The 21,840-nt window shown below is 47.0% G+C and overlaps 1 protein-coding gene across 1 annotated transcript; it reads left to right on the top strand.

The window, feature by feature from the left end:
• Positions 1-5,810: 5,810 nt before the first annotated feature.
• Positions 5,811-21,496, top strand: LOC111524180 (uncharacterized protein C2orf91). Its single transcript, XM_026456111.1, has 4 exons — positions 5,811-5,887; positions 6,312-6,632; positions 12,391-12,467; positions 20,968-21,496. The coding sequence occupies exons 2-4, from the start codon at positions 6,325-6,327 to the stop codon at positions 20,976-20,978; spliced, it is 396 nt and encodes a 131-aa protein (XP_026311896.1). The 5' UTR covers positions 5,811-5,887; positions 6,312-6,324; the 3' UTR covers positions 20,979-21,496.
• Positions 21,497-21,840: the final 344 nt, after the last annotated feature.

Raw genomic sequence — 21,840 nt, 5'->3', positions numbered from 1 at the left:
TTATTTATTTTTTTTTTATTTTTGAGGTGGAGTCTTGCTCTGTGGCCCAGACTGGAGTGCAGTGGCCGGATCTCAGCTCACTGCAAGCTCCGCCTCCCGGGTTTACGCCATTCTCCTGCCTCAGCCTCCCAAGTAGCTGGGACTACAGGCGCCCGCCACCTCGCCCGGCTAGTTTTTTGTATTTTTAGTAGAGACGGGGTTTCACCGTGTTAGCCAGGATGGTCTCGATCTCCTGACCTCATGATCCGCCCGTCTCGGCCTCCCAAAGTGCTGGGATTACAGGCTTGAGCCACCGTGCCCGGCCAGGTTCTATCCTTTCTAAGTCCTCAGAATCCTCTCCATTCAGTCATTGAATAGGAAAAGAGAGAATCATGTATGGGCAGGAACTGGAAATGACATATGTCACTTCTATCCATTTTCTATGGGTCAGAATTCTGTCAGATGGCTGCATCTAACTTCACGGGAGGGAAAGTGGCATCTTGTTGTGTGCCCACGAGGAAAAAAAGAAATGTCTGATGAACACTAGCCAACTTCTACTTCCAAAACTGGGAGTCCTGGGCAAATTATTGAACATCTCAGAGGCTCAGTTTTCCCATTTGTAAAATGGGAATAATGATACTCTTACCTCATAAGTAGGATTCTTGCGAGAATTAGTTTATGTATGTATGTCACCCACTTAGCCTGCCATAAGTAGATGAATGACCATTGTAGTGAATATATGTACATATTCACAGCATGAGTTATTTGGTTGTGACCCTATGAGAACAATTGTGGTGGTTTTCCCAGCCTTTCTCTGCCCACTCCAGGTCTATGCAGAGAGAGGAAAGCTCAGTCTGTTTATGACTGACCTACACCATTCTGGCCCCAAAGTAGATTTATTTTCTTGAAATAAATCATTTGGTTTGGCTGACTCCATGGATCAAATGCATGAGATTATTTCCAAATCTCACTATGCCTGGTCCATGTAGACAGAACCATAACCTCTGCCAGACAGCTCTGCTCATAGCATAGGCAGGCTGCAGAATGATTCTTGTTCATTCTTTCATGTTATTCCCACACTTCAGAAGTCTGGAGGGAAGCTGAATGTTTGCTGTTCTGGGATCATTTGAAGCCGGGCATGCAAAGAGTTTCGAGTCACTTTCAAGTCTGCCCGTAGGAAATCTTTCTTGGCAACCAGACAACTAGAATTAGTTATTAAAGGCATGTCAAATGAATAAAGACACCTCTGTGAGGAAAACCGCAAGAGCAGTTACTTTTTCTAATATGAATAGGAGGCTAATATCAAATCACCTTTAATTTTCCACTCTTTCTTTGCTCTTTCGATAGTAGGTCAAATCTAATAATACAGAAACAGTGGAAAACCATTTCTGTTTTCATCTATCACTACATATGCCCACTGCAGATGTATGTCTTAAAAACCAGGGTCTGGAATTTAAATGAGTACCTGCACACTGACAAGGCTGTTTCCTCCAGGAATGTTCTGCTGGGTGCCAAGCTTGTGTTGCCCTTATGGGCTGTGAGAAGCTAATCCATGAGACAGAATAAAGCGTGGTCTTGTCTCTATACCATACACCCCACAGAGCCCAGGACACAGCATTTGCTGAAAGGCAAGGATGACCTTGAAGACCTAGCCACCATGTTCTACAAGGACCAGGGGAGAAAAGCCATGGGAAGGCATTTTGTAAACACAAGCCTGCCTTCCAGATATGAGTTCCCAAAGGCATGGCGAACTCTCTTTTCCATGTGGCCTATATTTAGGGTCACTATGGATAGATGTGTAGATGAGGGGAGCTGGTGACCAACAGGGAGTACTGTTTAGTGGTGAGGAGACTCCAGAATCTGGGGCATCGCCTAGGTTCAAACCCCGGTGCTGCTGTGTTTTGTTGTTATAATGGGCTAGCTGCTCTGTTTTCTGGGCCTCAGTTGCCTCATCTATAGAATGGGGACAATAATGTCTACCTCTTATGGTTGTTGTAAGGATTAAATGAAATAATTCTTATGAAACACTTAGAACAAATGTGTGGCATCAAGTAAGCTCTCAATGAATGTTGACTATTTTCACTAGTGTTATCAGCAATAATATTAGAGTTACCAATGGGGAAAGGATCCCTGGTTGGATGGGTTGCACAAACTCAAGCTATACGGACTTAATATGGAAGGGAATTTAGTTATTTTAGGGAAACAAATTAGTTTCCCTCTCAAGTGTAGCCACCTTGAAAACTCTTCTGTTGGGTAGACATGACTTGAGGCTTCATGGTAAAATGGGGAAACTGCCTCCACACAAAAGCCCTCCCAGGCAGGCAGTTTCATATTCTGGAAATGGAGGTTTTCACTGAAGATCAGAAATACAGAAACCATTGGTCTTTATCAGTTCAGGCTGCTACAACAGAATACCATAAACTGGGTGGTTTAAACAACAAACACTTGTTTCTCACAGTTTTGGGAGCTGGGAAGTCCAAGATCAAGGCACCAGCACCTCCAGATGGTGAGGGTCCTTTTCCTGGAGAGAAGACAGATGGCTGTCTTTTCTCTGTGTCCTCAAATGACTCTAGTCTCTTTCTCTTCTTGTAAGGTCACTAATGCCATCATGGGAGCTCTATCCTCATGACCTCATTTAAACCGAATTACCTCCCAAAGGCCCCACCTCCTAATATCATCCTATTTGGAATTAGGGTTTCAACATATGAATTTCGGGGGATAGAAATGTGCGGTCGGTCCATAATACCATTTAACTGACCACACTTACTCCAGACTTCTAGAAATTAACCCCCCATCAACTGAGCTCCTCAACAGGTGGGGCTCCCTGGATAAGCCTTCTGTTAAGAGTTTTATGTGTCTAAGAAATTTGCATACCTTTTTAACTTTTAAAGGCTGAGGGGCCATTTTCCAGTATTTGCCCCTGGACCCAAGTGTAGGCCAACCTTGTGGCTTACCTGGCCCTGTTCCTCACCTTCAGGGTAACCCTTCCTTCTCCCTAGTAGCCTCAGGCCAGGGTGTGGCTCTCCTGCTTCCTTTCCATTGACATTGAAGGTGGATCTTCCATGGATTTTGGATCCACACCAGGTGGCTGCTCTGAGGTTTCTGGGTTTGTTCTGGGAGAACCGAGATTGGTTGTGCCACACCAATAAATTGTGCCACACCAATAAATTGGTTGTGCCACACCAATAAATTGGTTGTGCCACACCAATAAATTTATTGTGCCACACCAATAAATTGTGCCTTAATTTATGGGTATAAATCAGGAGACAGGCAAGAGACTAGCATGCTGTCTGCAGGCAGTTAGCAAAGTAGCCAGGGAATTCAAGACAGAACTCTTAGCCTCTTTTGTCCTTGTGGTCTCCATCTTGGATAGTTTTAGACGCAATCACTGTTTAACTGACCAATCAACATTGTGGCTGCAATTTTGTGCATCAGTTTCTTGATCAAAATGTGAATTAAATGAGAACAAGTGATTATTATTATTTTTTTGCTTGTTTGTATTCTCTTCTTTTTTCAAAAAAGAGATCTATTTTAAGGTGGCTAATTTATCCATGTAGAACTCCAAATGAAAATGGCAATGGAAAACTTCACTTTGATACTGGGATATGGCTGTCTGTTTGAATGTTTGCCTTTGTGAATCAAAGCAAGCAGTTGATTGCATTTGATTGGACTTTTTTTCTCTAACTACTTGTGGTGCTCTAGAAACACAGCCTAAGGCCTTTGGCAGAGGATGGAGCCTGCGGAGGCTGTGTGTGCACACGTGTGCACGTGTGTGCATGTGTATGTAGAGAGTGGTGTGTAAAGAATCACTGGTGAAACAGAATGAAAAAGCAGAAGTGCCTGAGTGCCTGCTCTGTGCCAGGTGCTTTCTTGCATTTAGCCCAAACCAAGGAGGCAGATATTATTAGCATTGCATATGAGGAAACTGAGGTCAAGGAAGGCAAGATAGTTTGTTGAAGCTCTAGCACCAAGTAAGAGGAAGAACTGTGGTTCCAAATCAGTCTGTCTGACTCAGAAGGCTGATCTCTTTTCACTTTGAGGAGGGAGGTGGGAGAAAGAGAGGAAGAGAGCCAGAGGAGGTAGAAACATGGAGAGAAAAAAGAGAGACTACCCCAGGGACAGGGTCTAAAAAATCAATACATAATGAAGCCTGAGCCAAGGTGCTAACTCTGCCCCTGACTGTACATCTGACTTGCAGACACTTTATAATTTGGCTCTCTTCTCATCCCCAGCCCCCATCCTTCCCATCCTCCCTTTCTCATTTTGCCTGGGGCAGGCCTGACCTGCCATGGTGATGCTGGAGTCTGGGGCTCCTCCATCTGGAACTGGGCTCTCACAGTGGTGGTGGGGAGGCCAGGACTCTGCTTGGGGCCATTGCCCAGGCAGGAGGAAACTCCCTCAGCCTCTGTCCTGAGCTGGGTCACCTGTGGGAGGGTGCCCAGGGCCCAAAGGTGAAGGAGGGCTGGCGCGGTTTCTTTGCCCAGGGCTGACCACTCCCAGCATCTCAGGCCAGCAGCCACTCAGCACCATCTGCCTCATTTCCTGTGCTTCCTCTTAGTGAATGGCAGCTCGGACTCTTGGCTGCAGGCAGTTCTCCTGAACCGGTCACCAGGGCTCAGGACGAGCCATCCAGATGCAGCTGTGACAATGTGGCTTTCGTCTTCATCACAGTTGACCCTGTGGGAGGAAAGCCCCCTTTCTCCCACTTCAGCCCACATCTCTCTTCCCAGAGCAGCAAACTGTCACCCAGGAGGGGCTGCCGCTTCCCTGGTCGTGGGAACCTCTGCAGAACCTCCTCTGCTGAGCACTCCTGAGTGAAGAGCCAAGCCAGGGTAAGCCTGTGCATATAAGGCCTCAATTTTAGATTAGATTCCCAAATTTAATTTCCTATTCCTTAATTTAATTCTGCATTTTAGTTTTGTTTTTATTATTTACATGGGTTCCCTTTAATGATTCCAAATTGCTGCTGCCCTCTAGCAGTGTTTTGTCTTAGGTTAACGTCTTGAAAACCGATCAGCATTGGAGTTTATTCCGCACTGGGTTTAGTTATTTTCTGAAACGAAGCACAATTAAATTAGAATAATGAACATGCTCTTTAGAGGATTAATTCATAATAAGCAGGCCATGTGCTACAGCTCACAGAAGAAAGGGCACAAGGATCGAAAGCTGTTTTTTTCTGCCTAAATATGAAAAGTACATTCTGCAGAGCAGAACAAATCAGCTAATGACATCCAGAGCGCTGGCCAGCCCCAGAGCGGCATGGAGCTGGCATCTTGAGTTAGCGCAATCCCCACCAACGCTGCTGCCTACCTTTCCTCCCCGAGAAGGCTGGGAGCGGGCAATTTGCCTGGCTCCTCTCTCCTCAGCACAGCTGATAGCTACTGTGGGCCTCCTAAATTCTACCCCCAAGAAGCCCCAAACTCCACAGCCTGTGGCTTCACAAGCTTCATCCTCAGAGCTTCCTACAGCCCATTAACTCATCCATTCTTTCATCCAAGGAATGTTTTACTAGCTCTTGCTATATACCAGGCATCCATGGGATGGCCCACCCTCGGGACACATCAGTGAAGAAAACATACAAAGATCCCTGCCCTATTGGAAGTTACACTTGAGCAGGCAGAGACAGATAATAAATGGCAAAAATAAGAAGTAAATTATGTATTACGTTAGAAGATGATGAGTGCTAAGGAGCAGGGGGGTTGAGAGTGGTGTGTGTGTGTGTGCGCGCGCGCCTGTGTGCTTTGCAATTTTTAATAGGATGGGTCATGGTAGGCTCATGGGGAAGGTTTCAGTTGAGCAAAGGCTTGAAGGAATTGAGAAAGTGAGTCATTTTCAAGCATGTCATCCAGGTCAAGCCTGTTTCAGAAGAAACAATTATAGCAAAAGCCCTAAGGTAGGAGTGTGGCTGGTGAGTTCAGGAAGGATAGGGCCAGTGGGGGCTGAATGGAGGGAGTGAGTGGGAGATGAGGGGGACCCCATCAAGTGGGGCCTTGGCTTTTGCTCTGAGAGAACTGAAAGTCAGGGCAGGGTTTTGAGCAGAGGTAGGACATGGTCTTTTACTAAAGGATCTCTGGCTGCTGGCTGAGAACAGACTTTACGGGGCCAGGTAGATGGAAGGATGGAAGATGGGAGACCTGTCAGAAGGTTCACAGCTTAGGTCTCTGAAACTCCAGCCCCAGGTTTTCCCATACCATGTTCCCTGGACCCCCTCAAAGATCTGAGCTCAGGCCTCACAACCAGGCACAGAGGCTTAGAGTCTCCTACAGTCACCTTTCTCCCAGAAGGATCAGCATATTGTTTTTTTGTTTTGTTTTTGTTTTTTTTTTAAACAGCCAGAGCTCGCACATGGTGAGGATGTCCAGATCATTATTCCTCGACTGGTCCTGGAGACCCCTCTGCAGCCCCTCCCAATCTCTCCCACTGACCTATGGACCAGAAGACTGGATTTTGCAATGGAAGGGAAATTGCAGACAGCAGACAGCTCTGCCCTATCCCTTTGGCTTTCCTCAGGCACCTCTGAGAGGGAGACAGCCTCTCAGCCAAGTACCCAACAAGGGACATGAGAAGGCTTCTGCTGTGCAACTGCCGGAGAAACAGGGGACAGATCAAAGCAGGAGAGGACCAACATCTGCGGTAACCAAAGCAAGGACAAGGTACAAACACACTGAATGAATAAATAAGCAGATGAGTGATTGATGGGTGGGGGGAATGAATGATTAATGCATAAATGAATGATTGATGAATAAACAAATGGATGGCCTGGAGCTGGTTCCTGCTCCCTGCTCTTTGGGTATCTTCTCTCCCGGGAACTGAAGATTAAAGATTCTCCCGTGACCTTCACCTCTGGAATTCCCTGCTGGAGTTGGGATTACACCTGCTTCTGAGCCCAGAGGTGGGGGAGGCTTTGGCATAGGATCACTGGCCCACGGCTGCAGGGGTGTGCTGGAGGAAGGAGGCTGGAAGCAATTGGGGCTGGTCTGGAAGACCCCTGGGCAGCTTGTAGGTTCTGAGGGCGGAGAGCTCCAAGGATCTGGGAGGAGAGAAGGGTGTGTTGGCAAGAGGGGAAAAGGAGTGGTTTAGTTTTTCCTTCCTGGTTCCACCTTGGACATTCTGCAGATGCTGGGCCTTGGGTTGGTCTCATTCTGGGGCCTGTAAAGATACAGAAGTCTGTCTCAATGGAGCATTTGAATGTATTACCCCAAAAGGCGGGAAGATTTTGGTAATCAAAATTGTCGGAAGCTTCCCCAAAAGGGGCAGGCTGGTGAAGACTCCAGGTCAGGCCCAGGCACTGGTACCACCCAGATGCTTGATGTGCCCCCACTTCCAGAAGCCTATCTCCCAGTGTGGCCAGATCCCTGTGCCTCTGGGGGAGAAGTACCCTACTGTGGGAGGGTTTGAGAAAGCGATGTTTAAAGACCCTGGGTCACACGGCTCCACTTCATTTTGGAGGAGCATCTTACCTGGGGATTCCCATAGAATCTAGTTTGGGGCCAAAAGACTGCTCCTGAAGAGTACATGTACACAGTCCACTTTATATTCTAGACTTTGATAATCATAATCAAAATGGCTTCGATTTATTGAGTGCTTACCAAGAGCTTGATGTTGGGTTAAGAGTTTTGACTAGGCATGCTGGCTCATGCCTGTAATCCCAGCACTTTGGGAGGCTGAGATGGGCAGATCACCTGAGGTCAGGAGTTCGAGACCAGCCGGGCCAACATGGTGAAACCCCGTCTCTACTAAAAAATACCAAAATTAGCCACACCTTGTGGTGGGCACCTGTAATCCCAGCTACTCAAGAGGGTGAGGTGGGAGAATCACTTGAACCTGGGAGGCAGAGGTTGCAGTGAGCCAAGATCACGCCACTGCACTCCAGCCTGGTGACAGAGCAAGACGGATAAAAAGAGTTTTGCATTCTGACCAGCGTGGTGGCTCACGCCTGTAATCCCAGCTTTGGGAAGCTGAGACGGGCAGATCACCTGATATCAGAAGTTCGAGACCAGCCTGGCCAACACAGTGAAACCCGTCTCTACTAAAAATACAAAAATTAGCCGGGCGTGGTGGCAGGCACCTATAATCCCAGCCACTCGAGAAGCTGAAGCAGGAGAATTGCTTGAACCCAAGAGGCGGAGGTTGCAGTGAGCCGAGATCGTGCCACTGCACTCTAGCCTGGGTGACAGAGTGAGACTCTGTCTAAAATAAAAATGTTTTGTATTTGCATATCATTCAATTATCTTATGAACCCTGGGATGTCCGTCATTTTACAGATGAAACTGAGGCGCAGAGAGGCTAAGTGACTTGCTGGTAAGTGGTAGAGCCAGAACTGAACTCAGATGCATGATGGCCATTTGAAGTCGAAAACTGAAGGAACTTTTCCTGAGGTCCTACTCTAGCAACTGTGCTGAGCTTTCGCTCCTCTAGAACAGAGATTCTTAACCCTTTGGGGGCTGCAGACCCCTTCAAGCAAGTGATAAGAGTGTCCAGCCTCTTCCTCGAAAATGTACACTTTGCATTTTGCACAAGTGCATTTTCCAGGCAATTTTGGAGGTCCACACAGGCCTCCTGAAGTCTGTTTTAGGTATTCACTTTCTGCAGTGATTGTTTTCCTTTCTCATAACCCTGAGGGCACAGGGCAACCCTCAGAGGGCCCCCAAAATCACCTCAGTAGGGAATGGAATCAGACAGGACAGGTTAATCAATGAAAGCTCACCTCATGCTCCTTCCATAATTGCATTCCTGCCTTTTCATCCTAACAGCCAGCACTTAGGTTAATTACATTCCAATAAGGCTCCCAGGTCTGGGGCCTCTGGAGCCTGCCCTGGAACCTGTTGACATGCCATCTGCTTCCAGAGGGATTCTGGAGACCAAGGCAGCCTTTTAAAATTCTGCTCAGTTTTCTTTGCTATAAGAGAGACAAAGGACCCTGTAACAGATCTCATCCAAAATCCAACTTTCTTAACCCACCCACATCAGTCCTGAAGCTAAGGAGGATTCTTTGGTCCCAGGCTGTCTTTCTGATGTCAAAACAGTAGCACCTGTTATTCCAAGTCGATGACCTTTGGAAATACCTGGCTTGGAGCGAGGTGGCCCCAAATTGACAGGGCTGTCTGGGGAGAACCAGCTCAGGGCTGGAGAATCAAAAGGCTTAGGAGTTCCCTCAGGGGATGGGTATTGTGCCGCCTCAAACACTGCCAGCTTCAGTCATTTATTCATAAGATTTATTGGAACCTCCTGAAAGGGTATCTACTCTTTGCAAAGAAAACCCACAATACAAGGAAATAGAAGATATAATATACATTATAATATATATTAGGATTATATTATATATAACAATATATAGGAAAATATGTTATTTGTATATATTATTATATGTAATATATTCAATATATATATTCCATATAATTGATATATTGCACAGATATATATGTAATATTCCAGAAATATAACTTCATCTAATGCAGGTCCATGCATTCTCCAGGCACAGTGAAGTTCACACAATTAACAGAGAAAGTGCAGGGTGCATGGTGATTTGAGTTTCACTGTTTCCCAAGTAGAGATGGCTCCACTGCTTGCCCCCACCAAAGGAATGAGGTATAAAATGGAGAGGTCTGGTGTTTGTTATATGACTTACAGATGCCCCCTCCCCCACCACGGCCCCGGACACTTCTTTCCTGCAAAGAAAAGTTTCCTCTGACACTCTTTATTCTCCTGGGTTTGAACCCCAAGAAGCCTTCCACAAGCCCAGCTCGCTTGGCCTGCATTCACAGGGCTGAGGGCTGATTTTCTCATCCCTGCCTAGACCGCTGCTCAGAGGAAATGGCTTGTTTTGAGATGGAAACTTTCTTGCTGCATGAGGGAGAAGAGATGGAGTTTGGCCCATGATGCCATGAGTATTCTTGGGTGGTTAATCCCCGCTCCAACACTGTAATCCTTGTGGGTGATCCGTGGTTTAGCAGAAAGAGCATCGATTTTCAGGAAGGCAGGCCAGTGTTTGAATCCTCACTCTGCCAGTCATGAGCTGTGTGCCACTGGGAAAGTCACTTCACCTCCTTGCATCACAGTTTTTTTCTCCTGTGTGTGGAGTGGGGAGGGAGGGAGATTGACTTTACAAGGTTCAAATGGAGAGAAGCAGGCCATGGTGCCTGGCATATTCTATACATGATTTTCTTTCTTTCTTTTCCTGAACGAAGGCACAAACTTATAAAGCACTTTGCAGATGTCAGAAGGTACTATTAGGTTTTTCTTTATCAGTGCACTTCAGCCTCATCACCCTCCCACCCCATTCGAGTCTTCCTTCTCTTAGCCTCTCTCACTACCTACAGCAGGTAGTCGACTCCAGATCATAGCTGCAGGCTTTTCCCTGCAAATCTTACTAACAGCTTTAGCATCCCTCCTAGGCTTCAGAGCAGCCACCAGTGCAGCCTCAGAAATGGAGATACCCACAGACAGGTCAATTTCTCCATCCCTGTCCCTTCTGGTTTAACAGCAGGATCCTAACATCCAAGCCTGTTAGGGCTGCCTCACACTTACCGTGGAGAGGGAGACTGCAGACATTTCATGGCATGGGGTGGGTTATAAATGGGCATCAGCCTCCTGGGGCTGAGCAGGAATCACTGGGTGAGAGTGTGATGCTGACTCCCCCTCACTTCATTTGACCACGGCCATTGTGGGAATCACCATCATCATGCTCACTCTTGCTGCCAGCATCCAGCACCCAAGTCAGGGCTGTGTGAGCCTCAGGGAGCTAACCCCTAAGACACAGCAACCAAACTCTAAAGAGGACCCCAAACCTACCTTTTTTGAGTAGATTTTGCACACTTACAGGTGGGGTGTTTTAAATGGAATCTTGAAGGTAAGGGTGTGGTTGAGGCAGGGGGTGGGGGTGGTAAGGGGATAAGAGGAGGAGAGAAGGGGTCAAATAGGCCAGAGGAGATTAGGGATTTAATTAAACTGCCTGTTTGAGTAAGGGCTTTAAGGTGCAAAGCTGCTTTGCATGATAATGGCAGTTTATCTGAATTCCATTCTACTGAAGGAAGCTTCTTTTACACTTAATTACTGTGGCTCTTAAGCCTGGCTTTTCCTTAATGCCCATCCCCAGGGTAAGGAGGGAAGCTTACCTCTTAGATTCAGTCCTGCTGGCCACTGTCACAGACACACCCCTCGTCATCCATGCCTGTAAGAGGCCTGTCCACGAAGCAGGCAATAGCTAAGTGAATGGAGGGCCTTTAGGATCACCTAGCAAAGTCAGGTCTGGCTTAAGGGGGTGACCCCTGAAGTCCTTTGATAGGGTTCCCCAGCCAGCAGGGGCAGCTGAGAATGGCTCTGGGCTTAGGTTTCTGTGACTTGCCTTGGGGTCTCTGCGCCCAGAAACCCCAAACACCAAACAGGACCAACATTCCCCTGGTAGGTTCCTGCTGCTTGCTGAACAGCAGCTCTGGACAAGCACAGGTGTGGTTGTCTTTGTTTTTTTTTTTTTTGTTTGTTTTTTTTGAGACGGAGTCTCGCTCTGTCGCCTGGGCTGGAGTGCAGTGGCCGGATCTCAGCTCACTGCAAGCTCCGCCTCCCAGGTTTACGCCATTCTCCTGCCTCAGCCTCCCGAGTAACTGGGACTACAGACGCCCGCCACCTCGCCCGGCTAGTTTTTTGTATTTTTTTAGTAGAGACGGGGTTTCACCGTGTTAGCCAGGATGGTCTCGATCTCCTGACCTCGTGATCCGCCTGTCTCGGCCTCCCAAAGTGCTGGGATTACAGGCTTGAGCCACCACGCCCGGCAACAGGTGTGGTTGTCTAAGTGAGCTTGGTAGGGTCTGGACCAGAGGGAGACTCCCTGGTTGACTTGTCTGGGCAGCCTGCATCTTTGATGGTGAAAGTGACTGCTTTTCAGGCAGAAGGACAGCATTCAGTACTCATCAGGACAAAAGGCGGAGTAGATGGAAAGCCTGGTAGAGGGAGAAGAGAGCCCTGATACAGAGAGGGGGAAGCCAAGGGAGATGGAGACTCCAGCGCACCAGCAGGGTAGGAAAGAGTTAAAGGGTTTGGGAACTCCTGTTTCCAATCACTTGTCAGCCAGCTTTGCTCTCAGCCTTATCAGCAGGGATAGGGCCGCGCAGGGAGAGGCTCTGAGCGCTCTCGTTTCCAAAATCTTCCCAGACTGCAAGCTCTCAGTGTTCTCATTACCTTCTAAGGGCTCCTGGCTCAGTCTGGGGTGAGGGCCACGGGGAGGGGGCTGGAAACCCAAACACATTTAATGGAGTAGAGTGCGAGTTACTAAATACAGCCCAGGGTTAGTGGTGAGGCTGTCGAATCTCAGCACTTCAGAATCCAACTGTCCCTCCTGCTCTCCCCTAGCGCAGGCTGTGTCTTTGCTTCCATTCAACTAGAGCTAAAACTCTTTAATGTTCTTCCCTTTTACAGTTACCCCGAGTCAGAAATCTTCATTGTGTATCTGTGCAGTTACTTTTGGAACTCAAGTGAAGGACTTTACATGTCAGGTAAAGATGTCTTGGTAAGACTTGACTCATGTTAGCCTTTTGGGAGACAGTTTTAGTTCTGCCATCTCATGGGGTTGCTACCTACCTGTTTTAACCATTAGGTAATTTGATAAACCTACTTTCTATATCTTCATTCAAGTTATTGGTTTAAAAGATGTTGCCTGGGAGAGGGCTGAGGGCAGAACCGTTGGTCATGCCAATACAGATTGTCCTCTAGACCTTGACATCAACCCATGGTCAATATTTTTGGGGTGTGGATACTGTTATTAAACTAGCTACTAATTCCTTGTATTGTGCGTCTCTAATTTATAATCCACCAAGGATCCAGAAGGCTGCTATGAGAAAAGGTATTAGGTTAGTGCAAAAGTAATTGTTTATTTTCGAAGAAAGTAATGGCAAAAACTGCAATTACTTTTACACCAACCTCATAAAAGTTAAAAGCACCTTTCTATAATCCAATACACTTGGTCCCATGACTCTCCCTAATTTGCCATTCTTGTGACCCTGCTAAAGAAGAAAGTAAAGTTTACATGGTATTTTGCAGTAGAAAAGAGATGTTATGATTCAAATATAAGCATCATAACCACATTTTTGTAAGGAGCAAGAGTTGCCTGCCAAGAAGAACAGTGGTATGCATGATGGGGATGCCAGGGAGCTGGGTCTTTAAAAGAGAACTGACTGGCCAGGCACGGTGGCTCATCCCTGTAATTCCAGCACTTTGGGAGGCCAAGGCAGGCAGATCACAAGGTCAAGAGATCGAGACCAACCTGGCCAACATGGTGAAACCCTGTCTCTACTAAAAATACAAAAATTAGCTGGATGTGGTGGCACGTGCCTGTAGTCCCAGCTATTTGGGAGACTGAGGCAGAAGAATCGCTTGAACCCAAGAGGCGGAGGTTGCAGTGAGCTGAGATCACACCATTGTACTCTAGCCTGGCAACAGAGTGAGACTCCATCTTAAAAAGAAAAAAAAAGAACTGACCTAGGAAAGAAATGGGGAGTGAATGAGGATTTAAGTTAATCAAGAGAAGAGACTGGGACAGCAGTTTTAATGTGCTAATTATTTGGGGGGCACAGGGTTCTGTCCTGTGACTGTAAGAATAGACCTTGGGCAAGAACCAAGAGTATCCCCTTATGTACAAGCCACAAGGCCTCAGTTCTTCCAGGTCTGGAAACTTCAGAGGTTCTGAACACAGGCTATTTGGTGCCTCCATGCCCCTGCTCATGCTGCTTCATCTGGAATCCCTTTCCTTGCTGCCCACCTGGTGAACATCTGCTCATCCTTCCTTTTTACTGCAAGTCTGATACCCTCTAACAAGTCTTCCCTGCCTCCTCCTCCCCTCCAGTTCCAGACTTCCCAGGTGGAGTTCACCACTCCCACTGTGACATTTTGTTCCCTGTGTAGACTTCTGCATTTGCGCCAAAACCATTTTATTACATAGAGGCTAAAGACACAGAGTTTGAAGTTCAGAAGACTTAGCTATTTAGCTGTGACTTTGCCTCTTGCTATAACCTTTCTAAATCTCAGTGTCCTCATTTGTAAAGTTGGGATAATAATAAATACCCACTAGGACTGGCCTGAAGAGTCAATAGAAAATGAACACAAAGCTCTGTATTAGTTACCTGTTGCTACATGGCAAATTACCCTAAAATCTAGTGGCTTAAACCAATAATAAACATGGTTTTCTGTCTGTGGGTCAGGAATTTGGGAGCAGCTTAGCTGGGTGGTTCTGCCTCATGAGGACGCAGTTGTGATGTTAGATGGGACTACAGTTATCTGAAGGCTTGTCTGTGGCTGGAGGCACTGTTTCCAAGATGACTCAATCACATGGCTATGGGCAGAAGGTTTCAATTCCTCGTTGGCTATTGGTGGGCAGTCTCAGTTCCTCTCCATGTGGACCTTCCCACAGGATAGAGCTTCCTGAGTATCTTCACCACATGGCATCTGGAGTCCCCTAGAGTGAATGATCCAAGAGACAGCAAGGTGGAAGCTGCATTGTCATTTATGTCCTGGCCTCAGAAGTCATGTACTGTTATTTCCATAGATCCTATTATTTTTGGATAAGCCCTAGTCAATGTGGAAGGACACTACACAAGCATGTGAATTTCAGGAGAAGATCATTGTGGGCTATTTTAGAGGCTGTCTACTACAACTATTTAGCTCAATGTTTATCAAAAGCATATCATATGGAGGGTGCAGTGGTGTGTGCCTGTAGTCCCAGCTACTCAAGAGGCTGACACAGGAGGGTTGCTTGAGCCAAGCAGTTTGAGGGTATAGTGAACTATGATCATGCCTTTGTATGGTCATTGCTCTCCAGCTTGGGTATCATAGAGAGATGTTGTCACTAAAAGAAAAAGCATTTCGTAAGGGCTTAATGAACAGTAGCTGCTAGTATTAATCCATACATTTGTATTCCCTGCTAGAAAATAAACCCTTTGAGGGCACAGATCATGTCTTGGGCCTGTTTGTACCTCAAGTCCCTAGTGTAGTGTTAAGCATACTGATAGGTTTATACTAAATGCTGATGGAGAATACATGAATGAAGGCTTAGAGAGGGCTAGTCTGGTGGCAGGCTCAGAGTGAATGGGGAGAGAATTCACACCCAGATGTTAAATAGGATTCTGTAATTCAGGTGCTTATCTGGAATTGCCAGAGTGTGTAGAATCAGGATCTGAGAGTTCCTCATATTTTCATGCTCGAGTACCAAGGACATTTGATATCAAAACAGTAGGTAGGGCAAGGGTAACTCTTAAGATTCTCTTTGGAAAACAAGCCCTGAGCAGAAATTTGGCAGGGAGCAATGGTCCCATGATCTAAAGAGTGACCCCACTGATGTCTAATTCTCTGGGCCAAGGCAGACATGGGAAGCTCTTGATATTTTTGTCGTACTCAAACTCCTATCTTGATGACACCTCTGTCCTTCTACCGGGCAGAACAATTTCCCTTTCTAAGAGATTCTGATGCACATTTCTTAGAGTTAATTAAGAAGTGAACGGAGGGTTTCATGTCAGAGGCCCGCCCCGCTGCTGCCACCCTTTACGCAGGAGAGGGTTTGAGTCTGTGAGGTAACTGATACTCTAGGTGAGATTGAGTTTCCAGACGTCTAGCTCACACTGGAAACCTTGCCCCTGCCCCTGGGCTCGAAAGTTCACCGATTGTCCCTTTTCCACAGACAGAGCCCTCTGTCCTTACCAGTGCTGTACTTTTTTGCCCCAGTTTCCAACAAGGAGCCACTCCTATGAGGCTGCAGCTCCAGGAGCCTCAGAGACAAAGACCAGTGGAAGAGCAGGTGTCTTCTCAGAGATTTTCCCATGTAGATCACATACCCACTTGCCAGAGGTTCTATTTTTTCCCAGTTCCTTGGAATCCCAAACAAGTGACTTTACTTGTCTTTTTCCGCCTTTCTTAAAGCTAAGGCAATACAGGGGAAAATCTTTTCCTATCCAGGGTGGAGGGAGCTTGCACTGAATAATATTTTGCCTGTGGATAACAAAAAAGAAGATTGAGACATGCAAATTGTAGATGGGACAGAACTATAGGAGACATATGATATTTGAATTGCCTCTAAACCAAACCAGAAGTAGGCATGGTGGTCTGCACCTGCAATCCCAACTACTTGAGTGGCTGAGGTGGGAGGATCGCTTGATCTCAGGATTCAAGGCTGCAGTGAGCTCTGATTGCGCCACTGTACTCCAGTCTGGGCGACAGAGTGAGACCCCATCTTGAAAAAATGAAAGGAGAAATAAACAAAACCAGGTCACCACAAGGAAATGCGAAAGGAAATTTAAAATGCTTGTTGATTGAAATAAAAAAAATACAATAACTGAGTCTGAAGGAAACAGTGATATGTCAGGGATCATTGTAATTCAAGGCAACTGGACTCTGGAATGACCCTCATCTTGAAAGAGCTTTTTAAATGGTATTTATTTCACTTTCCGTTAGGATTTAAGCAGAAAGAGAACATTTTTAATAGAGGCAGCATTGCGAAACGTGGCCAGTGGGAGAGTTGGGGTCTTGCGTGTATGAGGAATTCTTTGGGGCGTAGGACTAAGGCAATAGAGCTGGACCAATACAAGTCTCTTGGTTTTCAAATTCCACCTCTATGTAGCTATGGAAAGAATTGTGTCATTCTTGGTAGAAAACCCAGCCAAAGTGTTCCCCTGGAGATGAAAACACAAAATAAGAATTTTAAGAAACCATTTTTTGGGGGAGTCAAAAGAATGTTAATGAGACAATTGATTAAGTTATACAAAGAAGTTAAAAATAAAATAAATCCTATGTCCAGTTGAAATATTTCACTTGCTCCCCTAAAAACCCACCCCAAAACATAACATTGAGCTTTCAGAGGGGAAGCAGGGAGTGGGACACAGAAAGAAACCAATGAGAGGACAGCATGGAAACCACACTGAGGAAACAGAACTTTTAACCAATGATTATTAGACAAACAACAGCAATCATTGATTAAACAAATTATGGTTCTAGGAGAAGGGGCACAAAACAGTCAACCTTGGGAAGACTGCCATGTTGGGTAAGCACTGAGCTTTAGGGATGACAGCTCTCATTTCCTGTGCAATTAAGAACATTGTTCTTTGGGTCATCTCAGTCAGCTGACAATCACTTTTTGAGTGCACACTATATGCCAAGCTCTGTGTTAGATGTTCAGGCTATAACACCTATGTATCTTTATAGATATGCTCCCTGCCTTACACAAATGCCCAGGGTATGCTGAATGTGATAAGGCATAATAATAGCTAAAATGTATTGAGCACTGGCTGTGTTTTAAACACTGTACAAGCACTATAATCCACTATGAGAACAGAACTATATGGTTTTGGTCACATTTGTTTCTCCATTGCTTGGCACATAGGTATTCAATAAATATATTTTAAAAATCCTTAGAACCTCTATGAGTAGGTATCATTATTACTCCCATTTTACAGATGAGAAGACTGAGGTCCAAAGAGATTAAGCACTTGTTTGGTGCTATTGTTAGGAAGCCATGGGACAAGGATTTGAACCCAGGAAACCCTGCAAAACACTATACAATGCTGCCCCTTGATAAGTACATGAGTAATCAAAATGCAAGACAGAAGGTAGAAAGCACTCCAAGGGAGATTCAAACAAACTGCCTTGGAAGTTCTAACCTCTGGCGAGGAAAGGGGACAGTGAGAAGGGAAGGATCCTTGGAAGAGATGGCATTTGAGTTGGGTCTTAAAATGTGGGTGAGATTTCCTCAAGGGGGTACAAGGGGAAGCATCTTTAAGATGAAGGAAAGTCAGAAACCAGCACTTGGAACTGGATAAGCGAAAGGTATATTTGAAGACTTTTATACTTCCAGTTTGCTGCGGAAGTAGCCCTCCTCCATGGCAGCAGCAGGAGATTATCTGGAGTGGGTCAGAAGCGGTAAGGAGCAGGGCTTCTCGTGCTGTCACCGCACAAGGGTTGCCTGGTGATTCAGCAGGTCCATGGCGTGGCCCCTGGTGATGCCAAGGCAGCTGGACCACACTTGGAGCAGCTGGGTTCTAGAGGGCCTTGCATTTCTGGCTGAAGGGTGTAGACTTTATTTGCTAAGCATAGGGCTGCACAGATGGATTTTTAAGCAGGAAAATAAGGCTTCAGAAAGATGGCTTGGTGGTAGTGGTATAAGATGCCCTGGAGAAAGTTGGGCTTTGGTTTCTTTAGCTCCTAACTTATAACTCTCAAAGCTCAGAATACTGATTCAGTCAGGGCCCACACAGGAAAACAGAAACCAAAGAGATGATTAACAGAGATCTTTTAGCCCTTGAATTTGCGTTGTCACTTATTCACCAGCGCTGCCTAGAAACTGTTCTTTCCCCCTCCTCCAAGACCAGCCAGAAGCAAAATTTGTCCTTAGTCTCTAGTGGTTAGAAAAAGAGAGGCCATGTTGCCTTGACTTTGGGCTATCCTGATGGGTCTGTTCAGGTTCAAACTGGGCCCATCACTCAGCTCACTCTGGATCAGTTTTTCATGACTGGCGGATCTGCTTGGGGAATGAAAAATGCTGTGAATATCAGCCTGAAAAAAATATCATCAGGAAATTAAATCTGTGGCTTAAAAAAATCCCACACTGCTTTCTGGCTCTGGTCTGTCTCCCAACTGGGATCTCTTCCTCGGCATGGAGGCCTCCTTCCGGCCTCCTCCCCCTCCTCTGGTTCTCCCACCCTCTCTCTTCCCCCCTACAGCCTCCCCTCCTCCCCTCTTCTCTTTCTTATCCTATAGGACCTCCGGCCTGCCTTTCTTCTTCTCTCTGGGCTCCTCCCTGGTGGCTTCAAGCTTCCCTTCCTGTCTCCAGGCTTCTAGCTTTTCCCCAGCTCCACGGAAGCATCTGTCTGTCTCTCTTTCACTTCCCATCAGGGAGTCCTAAATGCTGAATAGGCCCTTCAGACCAGGCCCTGAAGGGGACTTGGCTGGGGCAGTAGGGGGTGGGGGGTACTGGGGACCTGCTGAGGCCATACAGAAGCCCATTGATAGGCAGCCCTTCCACACAGACAACCCAGTCCGGTCTCCGGCTCCAGCGGAGAGAGGCGTCCCTTGAGGTGGTGGCCAACATCCTGGCCACCATGAATGACCTCAGTGTCTTCGGTGGGCAGGGGGACCTTCACTCTGTAGCCTCCAAATCCTTCAGGCCAATCAGTCCCACCATGGGTGTGAATATATTCATCTTGAAAATAATTTGTCAGTACATCTCCATCAGTGGTGCTGATTTCATTAATTGGAAGAATTAGCTCTTTGTGGCCAATGGAAGAATATGGAGCCAAAACACACGGAATACTTTTCCCCAGTGACCCAGAGACCCTTGGACGAACTCCTGGGTGCCATGAAAATGGATCGTTTTGCAGAAAGAATACCATTGGATGTTTATTTAACATCACTCTCCATCCCCCCAAAAAGACCTTCAAAATGCTCTCACATCTGGCTGCTTTTCTTCCCTCACTTTTTTGTGCAGAGCCAGGGCAGGGAGGAAACTTCATCAGTCTGAAAACATCCAGCAGCAAAGTGTAAATTAAATGTGCAGAGGGGCCAGGGGAAGGGGAGTCTGGGGGTGGAGTGAGAAGACTGTGTCCTCACCCCTACTCCATACTGGCAGAGCCGGTTTTTACCCTGTGTCTCCCATTAGGAGCTGTGTGACCTTGGGCAAGACACTTAACCCTTCTGAGCCTCTGTTTCCTTCTGGTAAAATAGGGAAATAAGCACATACAGGGCTGTTGGAGGGCAAAAGGGAATAATGTATGTAAGTGTATGGCACATAGACACTTGATTGATGGTAGCTACTATTGTGGTTGCTGGGATCAAAACCAGAAGAGAATCCCAACTGTTTCCATGCCTCAGAGACTCACTATTGCTGGCCCCATTCGGGGAGACAGATGGGCAAAAGTAAGTCCTATGGGAGGAGACAGATGGACAAAAAAGGGTGATCAAGGGGATCGGATGGAATGATAGGTCGATGGGGTAACAGGCGGATGGAACATCCCAAGGGGAAGGTGGATTTATGACAACCCAAAAGAGACCTTGAGAGACGGTGTCCCATGGGAAGGGCAGATGGATGAGGGTCCAACAGGGGAGACAGAGAGATGACAGACCAAAGAGGAAGACAGATGGATGGCAATTTCATATGGGGGGTGGGCGACCCTGTGATTGGGGGGAACAGATGGACAATATGCTGACGATGAAGCCTGGGCTTCCTGTTTAGTCTCTATTCCTCAGGCCTGGACATCCCTGAATTCTTAATAACCTTGAGGCTCTGTGAGGATGAGAGAGAGAGAGACAGAGAGAGAGAACTTCGCACGGCCTGAGAAGATATGAAGCATCAGGGTCAGTCTGGCCTCTGTTCCTCCCTCCTCCCACAGCCCCTCCCTGGGTGGCCCCACAGATAAAGGCTCAGCCATGATGATGATGAGGAGGAGGAGGAGGAGGGACAAAACTGCTTTTGGAAAGAAAGGGAAAATAAAAACTAGCTTAAAGTTTTATTTATTTAAAATAAAGGCTCGGTTATGCTTGACTGTAAACACGCAGGCCCATCCCTCTCTCCCTGGCTCTTCTTGTGGCAGAGGGCTTGGACCACACAGTGAGCTGGGGGCAGGAGGCAGAGAGAAGGCCAGTGTAGGCCGGGGGAAGGGGTGGGACTAGGGTGCCCCAGGTGTGGGGAGGGGAGAGGGGCTGTGGAATTTAGTGACCTGCTGAGCACAGCTGGGTTGGGCTGGCTAGACCCTCTGGCCCTGTCTCCTAGACCTTCAGCACATACCATCAACAGTCCATACAGGGTTCAGCCACACTTGCAGCACAACATGGGGATGCCAGGGAAATGCACACACACACACACACACACAGGTGTGCAGGCCTTTCTCTCAAGTCTGTCTCCATCTCTTTGTCAGAGATAGCACAGTGGGGTCCTCGGGGAGGTGGGCCTAACTCCAGCTGTGAGTCACATCTTCTATTTGAACTAGAAATTCTACCTGCCTTTTGTCTTCTTTCTTGCAGGTTCCACCTGAATTCCTTCCATGCTTTTCAGTGACTGAACCGTTTGGGTGGCCTGGAAGAGCCTGTGAGCTCCCTAGATAAAGGAGACAGTGTGGATGGAGAAGAATCTGGAGTAGAGACAAGTCTGGGGACCCTGCCTTTCAAGTCTTTTGTGTGAGGGCTGCGTTGGTGGCCCAACTAGCCAGGGAAAGGCTATGGTATGCGGGGTCAGGCGGGAATAGGCAGGAAATGTTTGTGATAAGAGGCTTTGCCTCTTGCAAGCTCCTCTGGTTTCCAGACCCAGCTGCAGGATAAGGGCCCAGGAGCTGAGCAGGGAGCCTCAGAGGAGGCTGCTGCAAGAGCCAGCCCTTGGGATTTCAGCAGGCAGAGTTGCAATCAGAGGCCCCTGGGGGCCCTGAAGACCGTGCCTGGGGATAGAAAGGACCCTGGGAACCTAGCCAGGGCTGCCTTCCTTTGGGATCAGGAATTTCAATCATACTTCAGAGGGCCAAATCAATCCCTTAAGAAAAGTAAAACAAAACAAACCCCAGCTTTGTTAATCCAAGTTGCTGAGAGGGTGGAGCAGGTGGGAACTACAGACTTGACCCCCCCAGGGGATTTCATGCCCTGGATTGGTCCCAGTTGGAGCCGTTCATTAATGTTAACCAGTAGAAATGGAAAATGGAAGGGTGCACTGACAAAAGATCAGGCTGGAAGCTCTGAGAAGGAATCCATTCCAAGAGAATCATCTGCTGAGGATAAATAGAGTCATCGAACAGTGAACGGCGTGTCATGCAGGCATTTGCAAAGCTTGGTGATCCTTAGATTTCCAGTGTCTCCTCTTTGCCCAAGGCCCAGTGACTCCACCATCTGTGGCTGACTTGGCCAGCTCAC

Source organism: Piliocolobus tephrosceles, chromosome 15 (genome assembly GCF_002776525.5).
Source record: "Piliocolobus tephrosceles isolate RC106 chromosome 15, ASM277652v3, whole genome shotgun sequence".
Taxonomy (NCBI): domain Eukaryota; kingdom Metazoa; phylum Chordata; class Mammalia; order Primates; family Cercopithecidae; genus Piliocolobus; species Piliocolobus tephrosceles.
Note: the sequence above shows the minus strand (reverse complement) of the source record. Positions and strands in the feature narration are given on the sequence as shown.

Excerpts from the sequence above, each read along its gene's own strand:
- LOC111524180 (XM_026456111.1), top strand. The coding sequence starts at position 6,325 with ATGGTGAGGATGTCCAGATCATTATTCCTCGACTGGTCCTGGAGACCC. Across the intron at positions 6,633-12,390 it reads GTAACCAAAGCAAGGACAAG|TTACCCCGAGTCAGAAATCT; the intron begins GTACAAACACAC and ends TCCCTTTTACAG.